The 18,083-nt window shown below is 43.3% G+C and overlaps 1 protein-coding gene across 4 annotated transcripts in view; it reads right to left on the reverse strand.

The window, feature by feature from the left end:
• pbx1b (pre-B-cell leukemia homeobox 1b) overlaps positions 1 to 15,237 on the reverse strand; it is a 96,895-nt gene extending 81,658 nt beyond the window's left edge. Inside the window, exons 1-2 of one of the 4 annotated variants that reach the window (XM_014169127.3) lie at positions 14,579 to 15,237; positions 13,165 to 13,238 (exon numbers count right to left, since the gene is read on the reverse strand). In XM_014169127.3, coding sequence (XP_014024602.1) covers positions 13,165 to 13,238; positions 14,579 to 14,763 — 259 coding nt within the window. In that variant the 5' untranslated portion in view covers positions 14,764 to 15,237. The remainder of the gene's footprint in view (positions 1 to 13,164; positions 13,239 to 14,578) is intronic. The other 3 variants (XM_014169129.3, XM_014169128.3, XM_014169130.3) reach the window with 3 other exon arrangements.
• Between the last annotated feature and the right edge of the window lie 2,846 nt (positions 15,238 to 18,083).

The following is an 18,083-nucleotide window of genomic DNA, read 5'->3' on the forward strand; positions in this document are numbered from 1 at the left end:
ACACACACACACACACACACACACACACAACCATACACAGTCTACACATACCTCCTGTAATGTAAAGTGCCAGAGCAGCTGCTTTAAAGTGTTAAATATCAGAGGCAAATGAAAAGAGAAAATCTATCATGACTGTAATGTGTCCTGATGGGAGGGGGCGATCTCCCCTGCGAGCAGCCAGGCCGGGGGGCGGGAAGGAGGGAGGGAGCAGGGTGATGTATGAAGGAGCTGGATTGGAGGTGAAAAGCGTAGCAAGACGGACGGGGGAAGGCGAGGGGGGGAGAGGGGTAACACAGTCCTGCCGCCTGCAAGACTCCTGAGGGCCCAGGGCAAAAGTGGAATAAATGTTGATTAGTGTTGATTTTGTCCAACGAGCACTCTGCAACTGACAGTGGGACTAAGCTGCCGAGAAAGGCAACCATTAATCTTAGTCTGGTTTAAGTAGTGTATATTAATTTGTGTCATTTCCACTACGTGGAGAGAGACATCTTCCTCTCTTTCTCTCGCTCTCTTTGCTCTGTCACTCTCTCTCTGCTCTCCCTCTCCCTCACTCTTGCTCTCTATCCCCCCCCCCCCCCCCCACCATCTCTCTCTCTATAACAGCTCCAGTGTTTGAAGGCTGTGATAGTAGACCGGGGCTCTGTCAGTGGTACCGTGGAAGCCTTGAGGTAGCGCCTGCTGGGAGCAGCTCCTAGCAGCAGGGGAGAGTGTAAGAAATGAGATTCCGAGCCCTGCATTAAGAAAAATGAACTCCTGGGGGGGTTGGTATGGCAACCGCATTCTAAAGTGCCATTGCATGTTCAATTTAATGTACATAACAAATTTGCAGATTTGATTAAATTCAGAACATATTAGAGGAAGCTATGGCAGACCAAACCTTATTGCAAACAGAGCTCTTTTAAAAGCAAGCAAAGTCAGATTTAAGCTACCATATCCCCATCTTAAAAGCAGTGGATACTGTGGTCTGTTAATTCAGTCTGGTGAGGCATGAGGGCTAAATCCAACCAAACAGCTATCCATTTTATCAATTTCATTCACCACCCTGACTGGAATATGCTTTATTTTGGAGATCACAAGCGCACAATCTGCATTTTTAATGAATAGCATTAGGCATTGCCGCTGATGCTATAATAGGAACAAATTACAGTACTTTTAGTAGCTAGGTCACCAGCCTATGAAATAGGAGTTTAGTAGCTAGGTCACCAGCCTATGAAATAGGAGTTTAGTAGCTAGGTCACCAGCCTATGAAATAGGAGTTTAGTAGCTAGGTCACCAGCCTATGAAATAGGAGTTTAGTAGCTAGGTCACCAGCCTATGAAATAGGAGTTTAGTAGCTAGGTCACCAGCCTATGAAATAGGAGTTTAGTAGCTAGGTCACCAGCCTATGAAATAGGAGTTTAGTAGCTAGGTCACCAGCCTATGAAATAGGAGTTTGACTTATGTTCGTCATTCCACTTGTGTTTATTTTTTTTCTCAGCCCTCTCTGTCTTTCTGTCTTCGCTACTCACGTTCATACACAACATAGAAGGTTGCACCCTGTTATCATCACTGGGACAACGTCACAACAACAAAAAACGATGAGGGGAAAAAACAACAAATCAACACGAAACAGCTAGATCAATTTCACAGTCACCACCATTGTGATGCCATTGTTAATTACCCAATCACGTCACACTAATAATCCTATGATTAAGCCCCTTCATGTGATTAACATGTATCAGTTAGGCCTCTGATGATTGCCATAATTGATAAGGTAACTAAATGATCCTGTAAGATTGGAGAAAAAAAAAAACACAAACCTAACATAGCAGGGGACTCAATAATACGACGGATCCCCCGCATGCTGTATTCATAATTATGGAACTAATAAAAAGAGGTGAAGAGCAAAGCTTTTTGAAGGCTTCTCAAAAACCGCACATTGTCACATTTTCCTACTTTGCCACTGCCTGTGTTTCTGTGACTCTGTGAGCAGTAGAATTAGAGCTTCAGCTGGATGGATGATTAAACAGAGAGATAGGAGGGAAACAGCTGTGGAGGAGAGTACAGCTTTGTGTTTCTGTTTCTCCTGTGAGTGCTGCAAGCACACACACACACACACACACTGAATGCTGCAGCATCAGCATAGAAGAGTAGGCTGGATAAAAGGAAAGACAAAAGCTGCTGCACGTATTAGCAACACTCCCAGTCAGTCCGTAAACAGACAGGGATGGGAGGGGGATGCATATCACCGTGACACAACACTCTGAATAGACATTTACATCCTCCTGCATTGATAGGATGGAAAATAAACTGTTACAGGCTGCTAGTTTACATTACCTCTGAACAGGCCCCGGCCTATGTCAGCATCCCAAATGCTGGGGCCCTGGTCAAAAGTAGTGCACTATAGAAGGAACAGGGTGCATTTGGGAAACACACTTTACATCCCATATCAAAGTGACACCAGGGGGATTTAGATAGAGAGAGAACTGATATGTCAACATTCATCGTTTGACTAGCATCAGTTTGGCATTGGCAATACACTTAGATACACACTCAAAATACACCATTGTGCTAATCTTAAAAAAACACAAAAACTGTATATACAGTCAAATTGTTAATTCCTATGAGTTTCTATACCGCATTGGTTTTCGAAGGTAAAATTCATATTCTATTTTCTTCTGTGGATCATGATGGCTGACATAAATTGTTTATATGACGATGGTGTGCTATAGTGTGTAGGGTTCTGAGTGGACTCTACATTCTCTAGTAAAAATAGGCAGATGCCAAGCCATCTGAATGGACCGACAGCTCAATGTAATGTACTGTACAATACACCTATCTATAATCAGATCTCTGGCTCATTTCACCCACGTCAAATATTACTCCGCTGCCCTCCGTAAAACACCCCATTTTCACCCTTCAAAAAATAACATTACATCATTCCACTAGTCATTTTTATAAATGGAGCATCCTCCAGGCGTGAAACCTTACACTATTCAAACACGGGCCACCAGAAAACTAGCCTTTTGTTGACGTTGAGAGGGAAAAAAAACGAAACAGCCAGTCAGAGCAGTAGGGATGCGTCTCAAATGGCACCCTACTCCATGTATAGTGCCCTCATTTTAGTAGTCGGGAACAAATGTTGGGCGTGCCATTTGGGACACACCCCTGATTTACTGAGCGAGCATCTCAGTCACAGAGAGGTTGTTTGACACTGGTGGAGATTTATGACGTTGCTGAGGTGTTTACAGAAGTCAATTAGTTTTCGAAAATGTTCTAAAGCACAATTTGGGATGTCAAGAGTTTGCTTATCAAAAGGAGAAACTGTGGAAATGTTTTAAAACATGATTGAAACACATATTTTTGCAATCCTCTACATTCAGGTTTTGTGCTTCATTAATTTTGTGTTTAAGATAGGAAATGAATGACACTTACAATATGTTATTTATTTTAAAAACCCTGATGTTAGATTGAGTTGTGTTACATTTGTATATGTTACAATGCGTTGAGTTTGCAGAAGGTTAAGGTTTCATGCCACAATAGCATTGGAGTCAAATTGTTTGGGTATATTTGTGGAAAGTACCCTGTGCCAAAACCTCTTATTACATGGTTCTGGGTGGGTATTGCTGGGACATGTAGCCTACTGTCATAGACAAGACCCTAAGGCTAATTTGAACTTATCTTCCTTACTCTGACTGTACTCCAAAGTGACCTTAGGGGTAAGTGGTCAAACAATGTTTAGTTCTAAGAATCTATGAAAGTAAATGAGACATTTTCTTGTCTCTTTTTATTACGTATTACAGACAGACACACACACACACACACACACACACACACACACACACACACACACACACACACACACACACACACACACACACACACACACACACACACACACGCACACACGGTTGGCCTTTTAGTCAACAGCAGCATTCCTTTCAGTAGAGAAAGACAACCAAAATATGCAGTCAAGGAGGGAAAAAATAAACCAGTGTCTGTGAGAGTTTAAAAAAAGAAAAAGAAAAGAAAGATGCCTGGTAGGGGGGAAAAAATCAACTGTTCGTTCTTCTTCTCCTTTCCTGTGGGGTGTGAGCTGAGCACAGCATTGTGCTTGTTTACAGGGAGCAGTCATCTGCCAGGCACCGTTCGCTCACCACACCACACCGCAATATCCCTGTACAAATACACAGAGTGGGTCAGGAGTTCAGGCACTGGCTTACTCAGCGCTGCCTGCCTGTCCTGCCTCCCTGAGCATGGCATTATATTCTTTCCTGACTCCTGCAGGTGATGTCAGTTGCTCTGGTACTGGGGACAGTCAGAGACGTAAAACGCGTAGCGAAGATTGAGGGGAAAGACAATTCCATTTGCTAAAACCAAATCCCATGAATATTGATATATTCATAAAATCAAAAAACTGTGAATGAAGGTTCTGACTAAAAACTAGGCCACTTTTCATTTAATTAAAAAAATATATAATGTATATTGCAGTTATATCAATTCTTAGCTCTCAAATTTTGCTATGACAAAATTATACAAATAAATAAATGTTACAATAAGAATATTAACAACACAGTTATCCTAAGTGAAAATCATGTGGTGTAAAAACCAGACTACAAAATAGCCTTGCTAATGCATCTGGTGCATTCATACATATTTAATGGTTAAAAACAAGACAGATTCCAGAGCTGCAGCAGCAGAGGTCTGTGCAGTCAGTAGGTTCTGCGCTGAGCTTTATTTACTTTAAGACCTAACAGTAACCGTGCTCACCGACAAACCGGCTCAACTCAGCCTCGCTAGGGCTAGTCTGTAGTCTGTACTGTGGCAGGTAGAGTCGTAATAATGTTTAAAAAAACAGGTAGGCTCTTTTTACATGGAGAATCATCATCATGTTTTTAATACTTTGTCACCCAGCCAAGAGGACCCAATCGGGGTTTACTCGACAGAGATATACTCCAGGTTTCAGCAGCAGACATTTTCCAAAAATATTTTCAAAACTACTGGTGACAATTTTAATTCTAACACCTTATACAGCAACACTAGGGAGCAGATGAAACAATGTCTCACACAGTATATGAAAGAGTAGAGATGTACAAATCCATCTATCTTGTACAACCACATATCTATATTCACTTGATGTAAGGAACCCTAATGTTCTCCACCCACAGTGGGTATGTGTAACTAAACCTCCTCTGAGAAGAGGAGGGAGTCAGAGTATTCTCCTTCAGGAGAAACAGAAACCTGGGCTATTGGGTTGTTGGGGTCGTAGCCGGCTTAGAGCGAGACTGAGAGAAAATAAGCATAGGGTGCATAGCACTCCCAGCCAGGACCAGATCCAAGTTACTTTGTGCTCCATGCAGAGACGAACTTTGGATGAACTCTGAGAAACGCCAGGGAGTAAAACACTATGCATAACTGTGCCACTCACTCCCCCTCCAAAACCCTACCGAGAGAACAGAGAAAGGAGAGAGAGCCAGCAGGCCTCAAAAGGCCCCCTGCTCTCCTGAGACACTGGCCAGATTGAGAGTGAGCTACATGGGGTAGGAGGACTGTGTTGGTGGGAGGGTGGAGGTGGAAGGTGGTGGCCTCTATCTATCTACCTGTGTCTTCCCTGTGGCTCAGTTGGTAGAGCATGGTGTTTGCAATGCCAGCATGGTGTGTGCAAACGCCAGGGTTGTGGGTTCGATTCCCACGGGGGGCCAGTACAAACAAAAATATATATATGCATTCACTACTGTAAGTTGCTCTGGATAAGAGTGTCTGTTAAATGACTAAAATGTACCTATTTAATGCATTAATGACAATGAAACACAGTGGACTTGCTTCCATATTAAATGCACACAACAATAGAATCTCAATAAATCTAAGTGCAAATTTAAACAAGTCCCTATTCCACACCATGTCTTAGAAAGGGAAAATAATGGACAAGACACAGTGCCTATAGAAAGTCTACAGCCCCCTTGGATTCCTTAACATTGTATTGTGTTACAAAGTGGGATTCAAATAGATTTGATTGTCATTTGTTGTCAACAATTTACACAAAATGTAATGTCAAAATAGATTTTTTTTTTGTTGGTACGATTAATGAAAAATAAAACCCCAATATACCTTTATTAGATAAGTATTCAACCCCCTGAGTCAGTACATGCTAGAAACACCTCTGGCAGCGATTACAGCTGTGAATCTTCTGGGGAAAGTCTCATACGAGCCTTGCATACCTGGAATGTGCAATATTTGCCCATTATTCTTTTCAGAATTCTTCAAGCTCTGTCAAGATGTTGGGGATCATGGCTAGACAGCAATTTTCAAGGCTTGCCGTAGATTTTCAAGCAGATTTAAGTCAAAATTTTAACTTGGCAAATCAGAAACATTCACTGTCTTTTTGGTAAGCAACTCCACTGTAGATCTGGCTTTGTGTTGTAGGTTATTGTCCTGCTGAAAGGTCAAATCCTCTCCCAGTGTCTGGTGTAGAGCAGACTGAAGCAGGGTTTCCTCCAGGATTTTGCCTGCGCTTAGCCTCATCCTGTTTCTTTTCATCCCGAAAAACTCCACAGTCTTTGCCGATGTCAAGCATACCCATAACATGATGCAGCCACCACCATGCTTCAACACAAGGAGGCAGTTACTCAGTGATGTGTTGTGTTGGGTTTGCCAAACACATAAGCCTTTGCATATAGGCCAAAAAGTGCAGTATTTTGCCATGTTTTTGGGGGGTATTATTACTTTAGTGCCTTGTTGCATACATACAGTATATGCATGTTTTGGAATATTATGTATATTTTTATTATTATTTTCACTCTGTTATTTAGGTCATTATTGTGGAAACAATATAATGTCATTTTTCTTCCATCACAGCCATTGAACTCTGTAGCTGTTTTAAAATCACCAATGGCCTCATGGTGACATCCCTAAGCAGTTTCCTTCCTGTCCTGCAGCTCAGTTCAGAAGTATGACTGCATCTTTGATGTGTCTTGGTGGTTTAATACATCATCCACAGCATAATTATTAACTTGACCATGCTTAACTATATATTCAATGTCTGATTTGTTAGTGTTACCCATCTACCAATCACAGCCCTTCTTTGAGGCTTTCGAAAAGCTCCCTGGTCTTTATAGTTGACTCTGTGTTTGAATTTCAATACTTGACTGAGGGACCTTATAGATGCTATATGTATTGGGAACAGAGGAAGGGGTAGTCATTCAAAAATCAGATCAACCAGGGGTGGCTCCTCAGAGGAGGAAGTGGGGAACCATCCTACTCAGTAAATTTGATAAAAAATATAAATAGTGAAACATTAAAAAAGTTAGCCTTTTTAGATAAAACTATACAAAATATATTCACGTCACCAAATAACTGATTAAAACACACTAGCAGTGCGCTCTCAGAGCGCACACTAGATGCTCGGGCCGAGGAGTAGGGTTGATTTGAGCATTCTGGCCTTACAATGGCAGTCAAGCACCCAAGCAAACATTGGCTAGCTTTCTAGCTACTTCCAGACACAAATGACCTCACTCTGACCATTTTACTCACCCTAGCTGAGCTGGTTAGGCAGTTTTCATGTTATCCAGAGCAGTGGTAAAAAAAAGTACTAAATTGTCATCCTTGAGTAAAAGTAAATATAGCTTAATAGAAAATGACTCAAGTAAAAGTGAAAGTCATCCAGTAAAATCCTACTTGAGTAAAAGTCTAAAAGTATTTGGTTGTAAATATACTTAAGTATCAAAAGTAAATGGAATTGCTAAAATGCACTTAAGTATCAAAAGTAAAAGTTTAAATAATTTCCAATTCCTTATATAAAGCAAACCAGACGCACAATTTTCGATTTTTTTTTATTTAATTTGATGGATAGCCAGGGGCACACTCCAACACTCAGACATAATTTACAAACGAAGCATTTGTGTTTAGTGAGTCTGCCAGATCAGAGGCAGTAAGGATGACCAGGGATGTTCTCTTGATAAGTGTGTGAATTGCACCATTTTCCTGTCAAAATGTAACTAGTACTTTTGGGTGTCAGGGAAAATGTATGGAGTACAAAGTCCATTATTTTCTTTAGGAATGTAGTGGAGTAAAAGTAAAAGTTGCCAAAAATATAAATAGTAAAGTAGAGTACAGATACCCCAAAAAACAAAATAAGTAGTACTTTAAAGTATTTTTCTTCCAGAGTGTTGGTGACTGTAACTGTGCTGCTGGCAACAATTTAATTACACTTTTTGTCCGACGTTTACTGACACCGGGCATGTTCAATGGGTGTTGAGCGCTCGTAAATTCATCATAAGTTATTCTGCGCTCTGGTACACTCAGACCAGTCAATAAACATTGGGCAGTTAGTCAGCATATAGTTAATATGCTGGTAAGTTGATGTATTAGTAACCAACTAACGTTAGGTAGCTAGCTAACATATTGGTACAAACTGCTGTAATGATATGTTATGTGGTTCGTAAGGATAGAGTAGCAAACAAATTGTCAGCCAACATAACTGTCACGCCCTGACCTTAGAGAGCCTTTTTAATTCTCTATTTTGTTAGGTCAGCGTGTGACTTGGGTGGGCATATCTATGTTTCTATTTCTTTGTTGGGCTAGTATGGTTCCCAATCAGAGGCAGCTGTTTATCGTTGTCTCTCATTGGGGATCATACTTAGGCAGCCCTTTTTCCCACCTGTGTTTGTGGGATCTTGTTTGTGTGAAGTTGCTTTCTGCACTGCATGTAGCTTTACGTTCGTTTGCGTATTTTGTTGTTTTTCCCAGGTGTCATTGTTAAATAAAATAAAATATACGCCTACCACGCAGCACCTTGGTCTCATTCCAACAATGGACGTGACAGAAGATCCCACCACCAAGTGACCAAGCAGCATGCCGAGGAGTGGAGGACATCCTGGACCTGGGAGGAGGTAATGGCAGGGGACAAGACCCTGCCATGGAAGCAGGCGGAAGCAGCTAGAGAGGAACGGCGACGAGACCAGGAATCAAGGAGACGACGGAAACCCGAGAGTCAGCCTCCAAATTGTTTTTTGGGGGGGGCACACGGGGTAGCGAGCGGAGCAAAGGTGGAAACAAGAACCAGCTCCCTGTAATTACAATGAGGAGTTGGTCACGGTTCAGATACCATGTTTTGCGGGGATACGCAATGTGTCTCCAGTGTGCATCCACAGCCCGGTGCGTTCTGTGCCAGATCCTCGCACTTGCCGTGCGAGAGTGAGCATCCAGCCAGGACGGCTTGTGCCTGTTTCAGCACTCCCGGTCTCCAGTACGCCTCCTCGGTCCAGGATATCCTGCACCGGCTCTACGCACTGTGTCGCCAGTGTGCCTTCACAGCCCAGTGCGTCCTGTGCCAGCGCCCTACATTTGCCGGGCTAAAGTGAGCACCCAGCCAGGACCGGTTGTGCCAGCTCTACGCTCCAGACCTCCAGTACGCCTCCTCGGTCCAAGATATCCTGCGCTGGTTCTACGCACTGTGTCGCCAGTGCGCCTTCACAGCCCAGTGCGTCCTGTGCCAGCGCCCCGCATTTGCCGGGCTAAAGTGAGCATCCAGCCAGGACGGGTTGTGCCAGCTCTACACTCCAGACCTCCAGTATGCCTCCTCGGTCCAGGATATCCTGCGCCGGCTCTACACACTGTGTTGCCAGTGCGCCTTCACAGCCCAGTGCATCCTGTGCCAGAGCCCCGCACTTGCCGGGCTAAAGTGAGCATCCAGCCAGGACGGGTTGTGCCAGCTCTACGCTCCAGACCTCCAGTGCGCCTCCACGGCCCAGTATATCCTGTGCCAGCTCTGCGCATCCGGTCTCCAGTGCGTCTCCCCAGCCCGGTACGTCCTGTGCCTGCTCCACGCACCCAGCCTCCAGTGCGTCTCTCCAGCCTGGTACGCCCTGTGCCTGCTCCACGCACCCAGTCTCCAGGGCGTCTCCTCAGCCTGATATGCCCTGTGCCGGCTCCACGCACTAAGCCTCCAGTGATGATCCATGGCCCGAAGCCTCCAGTGATGATCCATGGACCGAAGCCTGCAGTGATGATCCATGGACCGAAGCCTGCAGTGATGATCCATGGACCGAAGCCTGCAGTGATGATCCATGGCACGAAGCCTCTAGTGATGATCCATGGCCCAAAGCCTCCAGTGATGATCCATGGCCCGAAGCCTCTAGTGATGATCCATGGCCCGAAGCCTCCAGTGATGACCCATGGCCCGAAGCCTCCAGTGATGATCCATGGCACGAAGCCTCCAGTGATGATCCATGGCCCGAAGCCTGCAGTGATGATCCATGGCCCGAAGCCTGCAGTGATGATCCATGGCCCGAAGCCTGCAGTGATGATCCATGGCCCGAAGCCTGCAGTGATGATCCATGGCACGAAGCCTGTAGTGACGATCCATGGCACAGAGTCTACAGTGACAGTCTGCAGTCCAGAGCCTACAGCGATGGTCGGCAGTCCAGAGCCTCCTGCGACGGTCGGCAGTCCAGAGCCTCCAGCGACGGTCGGCAGTCCAGAGCCTCCAGCGACGGTCGGCAGTCCAGAACCTCCAGCGACAGTCGGCAGTTCAGAGCCAGCGGGGGTTCCCAGTCCAGAGCCTCCGGCAACAATCTACGGTCCGGTTCCTCCGGCGACGATCCACAGTCCGGAGCCTCTGGCGACGATCCACGGTCCGGTTCCACGGAAGTGGGTGGAGCCTCAAGCGGAGCGGGGTCTGCGTCCCGCACCGGAGCCTCCACCGAGAGGAGATGCCCACCCAGACCCTCCCCTATAGGTTCAGGTTTGCGGCCGGAGTCCGCACCTTTGGGGGGGGGGGGGGGGGTACTGTCACGCCCTGACCTTAGAGAGCCTTTTTTATTCTCTATTTTGTTAGGTCAGTGTGTGACTTGGGTGGGCATATCTATGTTTCTATTTCTTTGTTGGCCTAGTATGGTTCCCAATCAGAGGCAGCTGTTTATCGTTGTCTCTGATTGGGGATCATACTTAGGCAGCCCTTTTTCCCACCTGTGATTGTGGGATCTTGTTTGTGTGTAGTTGCTTTCTGCACTGCATGTAGCTTTATGTTCATTTTCGTATTTTGTTGTTTTTCCCGGTGTCATTGTTAAATAAAAGAAAATATACGCCTACCACGCTGCACCTTGGTCTCATTCCAACAACGGACGTGACAATAACGTGTAAGGTAACTTATTTGAAAAGTCATTACTTTATTATATTGCTCAACATTTTCTTAAAATTTGTCATAATTAGTTAAAGCAATTAATTTGTATATGCTCTTGTTTGACTGCATATTTTCTGCCATTTTCTTCAAATTTGAAAACGATGTGAAGCCACGCCCATTTTCTGAAGAATTGCATTATGGGCCCTAAAAGCACTGAAATAGTGTCTACTGCTGGTATACTTCGTATTTTGGAGAATGTAGTACGACATCCCGGAATTTTTGGCATACAAACTATATCCATACTATGACCAATAAGCATACTAAATACTCAATTTACATCACAAACAGTTAGTGCAGTTTTTTTATACCCCTTTTACACCCCAATTGGTAGTTACAGTCTTGTCCCCTCGCTGCAACTCCCATACGGACTCGGGAGAAGCGAAGGTCGAGAGCCATGCGTCCTCCGAAACACGACCCTGCCAAGCTGCACTGCTTCTTGACACACTGCTCGCTTAACTCGGAAGCCAGCCGCACCAATGTGTCAGAGGAAACACCGTACAACTGGCGACCGTGTCAGTGTGCATGCGCATGGCCCGCCACAGGTGTTGCTAGAGTGTGATTGGACAAGGCCATCTCTTCTGGCCTAACCCTCCCCTAACCCGGACGACGCTGGGCAGATTGTGCACCGCCTCATGGGTCTCCCGGTCGCGGCCGGCTGCATCACAGCCCGGGATCGAACCCGGGTCTGTAGTGACGCCTCAAGCACTGCGATGCACTGCCTTAGACCGCTGCGCCACTCAGAAGGCACCATTGTCTGTCACCTTGATTCATCCAATTTGGTTCGGGACCTGTGCACCTACGTTATAAACTTTCATTTGTAGGCTATGTTGTAGCAACCACACGATGGGTATAGGGCAAATTCGAGTATCATATAGTAACCTAAACCTATTGGTGTTACATTGAGCTGGGTGAATGGAATATGAATGATAGTGATCCAATATGATGTAATAGAAATAAGACTATGCTCGTAAAAAAATTGGCCTCCCTAATCTAAAACGGCACTGACTGCCACTGATGTCAACCCTTATTATTCCAGTCCATCTACCTTATTATGTAATTTGTTAAGCCAAATTTGACTGTTGAACTAATTTCAGCTTGCCTAAACAAAGGGGGTGAATACTTATGCAACAACTATATTTTTGTCATTACATGTTTATAAATGTGTGAACATTTGTAGAATTTTATTTTCACTTAGACATTATGGAGTATTTTGTGCAGATCAATGACATAAATGTACAATTAAATATATTTCAATCCCACTTGGTAACGCAACAAAATGTGAAACAAGTTCAATAAGCACAGTACTTTATATACACACTAAACAACGCTGAATTCTATCTGTGCCAAGTTCAGAAATGTCAAGGGAAAAGGGGTTTGTATTCTGGAAAGAGGACGTATGTTATGCCTCTCCCTAAGCCTAATGTCACTGCATCTGCTCTTGGTGAAATTATTCTGGCGACAAGGTCTCTCACAACAGCACAGACAAATGAAAAAACAGACACAAGTGAATTAAATGAGACACACTCAGCAGAGAGACTTGACAGCTAACACACAAGGGGGAAAAATGATGATGCAGATGGTAATTTAGCGCTCAGATGTTTGACACAATAATTGATAAGGATTTCCAATGTAGTAGCACTGACTGTAGGCCTACATAGTGTGTAACAGCACAACATGGATTACACGACAACACAAGGCAAAAACACAAGTATAATAAACCATTTGTATACCTTATATGTAGATCAAAGCACATCGAAAAACAATCATGCATGTCCTGCAACAAGTTTGTGGATAGGAATGGCTGTGAATTGTAAAATGCGCTTTCGGTGAAGACATTTATGAGTCCTATGCGTGCATCAGAGCGCATACAATATATCCCCTTTACGTGGGCTTCTGTAGCCTATAGTATAAATAGTTTCCCCTTAAAATTGTGCAGGCTAGGTCTATATTTGATGTGCAATCAATACCTTACCAGTAGATAACTTTATTAAACGCATTGGGCCTACCTGTCTTTTCTTTGATTTCACACAAGACGTTGAAGAGAGCAGGCTTCATCCTGTGGCAATTCAAGGCGTGTTTCCTAAAACAAAACAAATGAAATTAAAAAATGATCGTAAATCACAAAAGTGTTATATCTTAAAAACATATGTATGCTATAACGGGTTTATTGAAGCATAGGCCGCAAATTATGGAGACTGGCAATTGTGTGATACAATTGCGCATCACATCAACCTTTTTTTGATAGCCTGATGTGTTTTTTATATGCATGCTTAATTTCAAAAGTAAAATAGCATATGTTCTATTTAAAAATGACAAGTTAATATGTATAGGCCTATTACTAATAATATTATTATTATTATTACTGGACGCAAGTAAATAAAGTAAACTAGAATATATGGCTACTTGTTACTGCCTAAAAATATTATGCAAAAAATCATGCTGAGTTATGGACTGATTGAGCAACAATACCAACAACAATTCATACAACAGCTTTGAAGATGTATTTTTGTGGTTTAGAAAGGTAAAGTTTTATCAACAATTATTATATGTCTTGTTTGTTGTTGACTTTGTATAAATTACAGTCATGTATATTGCAGTGAAACAGGCGACAGCGGAAAAGGTTGTCCAAAGAGTTTCATGGCATTTTAACAGATTCCTCTCTGCTCCTCGTCCTCGCGATGTAGGCTAAACACATCAACTACGCGCACCGTGCCAGTCTGAGCACTTCTCTTTGGCGTCTGAGTCAACAAAATATCTAATAACCGGACGCAAATTATTTTCTGCAATTACTATCAATAGCCCATTGTATTTTCCATGTAAATAACAGATGATAAACTAATAGTTTAGTCTCGATTTATATTAGATTAAGGCTATGCCTTATCAGTTATATTTTGCCTGGGGTGACAGAGAGAGCTGTGTTTGCACAAAAGTTAATCAAAATGATGATGTTGTCAATCAATGTGATGCTTGTTATTTTGATGACAAATCACATGCACAAACTTGAGATGTCAAATTTGCGAGTATTTATTGATTTGTCAGTTGTGTGAAAACACTTTGAATCTATAGTTGCAGCCTGTAGGCTAAACTGCTGCAATTTTACTGTGTATAATTTCTGGAAAGTCAGGAGAAAAATGATCTGTTTTCTAAATATTAATAATAATAATAGAACTTCAAAGTGTACATTTAGTAACTGGTGCACTTTGGATGTCATCATTTTTCCAAATGCCGCTTGCCCGCTTATCATTATTGTAGGCTGTTGGGCGCGAAAACCTAATTAGTTTCAATTCATCAATATAGTATTTTTCACTAGAAATCTGACTGGCTTGAAATGTCTTATTATCCATCGTTATTGAATGCATAGAGTAGTTTGCCATAACGATTCGCTGTCCATTTTGACCAGGTAGGTCCCAAGCACCTTACCTAGCTTGAGCTTCGTCCAGACTTTGATCTGTGATGGTCATTATTTGCTGTAAAATGTCTCCAATGTCCTGTTTTCTCCCATCGCCGTCCGTTCCTCCGGTGCCTTCCATGTGTTGAGACAGGCCGGGATGCCCTGCCATCCCTACTCCCGCATGAGAGTGCATCAACCGCGGCTGCTCGTCCATCTCTTACGATCTATTTGCTCTCACCTCTGTGTCAATCTCGCAAAAGAGAATCCTTAACTAATTCCGACGGACGTTTAATCTTGCCTACACAGGCCGTGGTTCGCTTTCCTGCGCTCCTGAGTTCCAAGACCCAGAGTCGGAGGGGAAGAGAAACAAGCCCGCTCTCTCCCTCTCTCTGCTCTCCCAGCTGGTCAGAACTGAACGTGAAATCTGATATGAAATACTCCCTTTAGCAGATCAGACTGTGCGTGGAAAAGATAAACTGTCTTCAACTACAACATTGGAATCTGTATGCGTCTTCCTTTCATGTGTCAGAGCCTGTGTCTTCCCGAAACACAATCACTTTTTCTCCGAGAGACTGGGCGGTATCGAAGGAGGGTTTTGGAAACCTGAAGTGCAAGCTATTTCGACTTATTCCATCCGCTTGCGTTTTGCTGAGTAGCCTACAGTACGGCACAGTAGTCACTGAAAGGCAGCACATAGCTAGAGTATGAAAGTGAGACTCCGCCTACGCGAAATTATTGGGAATAGAGACCATTTAGCCCCACCTTGAGGTGCCTCTCGTGAAACTTCAATCATAGCGCTGTGTGAAGGAGGAATGCAGGAGATGTTGCCACAGATGTTGCCACATGCAAGCACTGGGAGCAACCTGGTTTCAGAGCATTTCGTGTTATTATGTAAATTAATCCAAGATATGCAAGTCGTATGATTTGTTACGCATTGTAATTCCTACAAAGTTTTGTGAATGTCCAAAACGTATGATATGTTACGATCTCCAATTTGTTGTGTCTAACATTAGCTAGGTGGCTAGGTGGAAAACGTTAGCTAGCCGGCTAATGTTAGCTAGGCTAGGGGTTATGGTTAAGGGTTAGGGTTAAGGTTAGGGTTAAGGTTAGGGGAAGGGTTAGCTAAAAGGGTTAACCTTTTTACATCATTCTACAGTGGTCCCTGCAGCGTACGATCAAACCGGTATGATTAAAATGCTTATTTAGAATGTCCAGTTTCGATTGACGCAACAGTGAGCATTTGAGCTAGCCACACTGTTTTTTCACAGAAACATTTTGCACAATCACAGTCCTTACAAAGTTATGTCCTGAATGTGACCAGTTTATTTTTGGATGCAACCCAGCTAGCAATGAGGAATCGGCCCAGAAGCGGCCCTCTTCCAGGGGGCCGGAACTGATTGAATTGGCCCGGAATTGGGTGTCGGACTCGGCCCGGGGTTAAAATGAATGACTGCCCAGAATCGGCCCAAGTACATCGGCCGTTTCCGTCTACAGGAATTCAGCCGACTTTGCCAGCACCTTACCAGAATCCCCCCCAGAAGCAGCCCGATACAAATGTAAATAAATGTATACAAAATTACCAGATTTAGACATTTTAAATATTGCTATTATACATTTTATGCATACAAATTATACCCATCCACCTCCCAAAAAAATGGAAACACCGTACACCTGGTGACCGTGTCAACCTGAATGCTCCTGGCCCGCCACAGGAGTCGCTACAGTGCGATGGAACAAGGACATCCCGGCCGGCCGGCCAAACCCTGACCTTACTCGATGACGCTGGGCCAATTGTGCGTCGCCTCATGGGTCTCCCGGTCGCTGCCGACACGGGTATCGCACTAGCATCTGTAGCAACGCAGTTTGCGTCGCGATGCAGTGTCTTAGACCGCTGCGCCACTCGGGAGGCTCCATCCACAAAGTTTTTAATGTTTATCAATTGCCTTGCACGAAGTATCAAAATACTAAAATACTACTTAAACAGGACTCTTAAAGAATTTAATATAAATGTTAATTGTATTTTTTGATCACAGAAACAATGAGAAAATATGGAAAAATAAAAAATGAAATGTTATATAAAGCGGCCCTTGTAATCATCTACCAGAGAGTAGCCCCAATCCCTAGTAATACATTTGGGCCAGATAACTCACTCCGGAATCGTCCCGAGCCCCAAGTAATACATTTGGGCCAGATAACTCACACCGGAATCAGCCCGAACTCAATCCCTGCATCCTAGCTATGACGTCGGCCGAGTCTGACTCTCAGCCGAGTGCCCCGACTCTCAGCCGGAATCGCCCCAGATCCACTGCGCTAGCTGGGAATGTTCAGACATTCACAGACGTAGCTTCAGCATACACAATCATCCAAACTGGAAAATGTAGGCTACATTAGTCCTAGCGCTAACTGAAGAAAGATTGCCGTAACATAAGCGGTCATATTTAGAGAACTCTGGTCTGACAGAAACCAAAATATGAATTAGCTAATAGCAATTCATATTTATAATTCATCACATCACGGGTGAGCTCAACATTGAACGAAATAAACACTTTCTAAAAAATCTAAAGTAATCTGACAATGGTAGTTTGTGCGCACCACCATGTTTTTTTTCTCGCTTCAAGCAAAGATAATAAGAGGAGACAAGATGAGTTTGGTCAGTTTGCAGTATGCATGTTGAAGGGGGTGTGTCGTCTATGATCCATCACTTCCCTTCATTCACTTCTGGAAGTTTACTCAAAAGATAAGCGAACCATTCCTTCACCTCATTATAACATCTTTGGTCTGACATATGTTTAAGTGACACCCAGAGTGCATTGTATCATGTCAATAAACATGGCGCTACACATAGCTGGCAAATAGCTTAGAATTAGCTCAATATAATCAGTGCAACAAAATACCCCAAAAGTATTTTACACACATCATAGGTGTCCATTCCAATCTATGCAATATTCAGAATGCATTATTTGTCACCAGTACTTGAAAACGTGAATAAAACTATAAATACATTATGCTCCATACATACATTCATACATACATACATACATACATACTGTATGCTACAGTACAAACGACAACACGATATACAGAAAATAAGGCACTTATTTTGATAGGAACGCACACATGTCCAAAGCTTTTATTTGTAAAGAAAACAACAATGTGAGCGTCAGCCAGAAAATGTGCCAGTTTGTGCAAGACTGCGCAAATGTCTGCATACTTGATGTGCAGAAAAAATGGGAAAGGACTCTTCTAGAAGAGGGAAGTTTGTCTGACTCAGTAAAGCCTCAAACATAAATTGTCCTCAACACTGAGATGGGCTAATTCCATGTGAATTAATGAGGAGGCAGAACACACCTCAATTCAAACTGTTGTTAGAAAATACAACTTGTTAGAAAATAATTTTAAATTCACAGGTTGAAACATAGCCTATAGATAATTAGTAGGTAGCACGTGTTAACTGTCCAGTTGCGTAACAATCAACTTTTGAACAGTTAGTGCATTCTTACTTCACGTGCATAAAACAACTCACGCTGGGGCGAC

This window comes from Salmo salar, chromosome 23 (assembly GCF_965601325.2).
Source record: "Salmo salar chromosome 23, fSalSal1, whole genome shotgun sequence".
Lineage (NCBI taxonomy): Eukaryota > Metazoa > Chordata > Actinopteri > Salmoniformes > Salmonidae > Salmo > Salmo salar.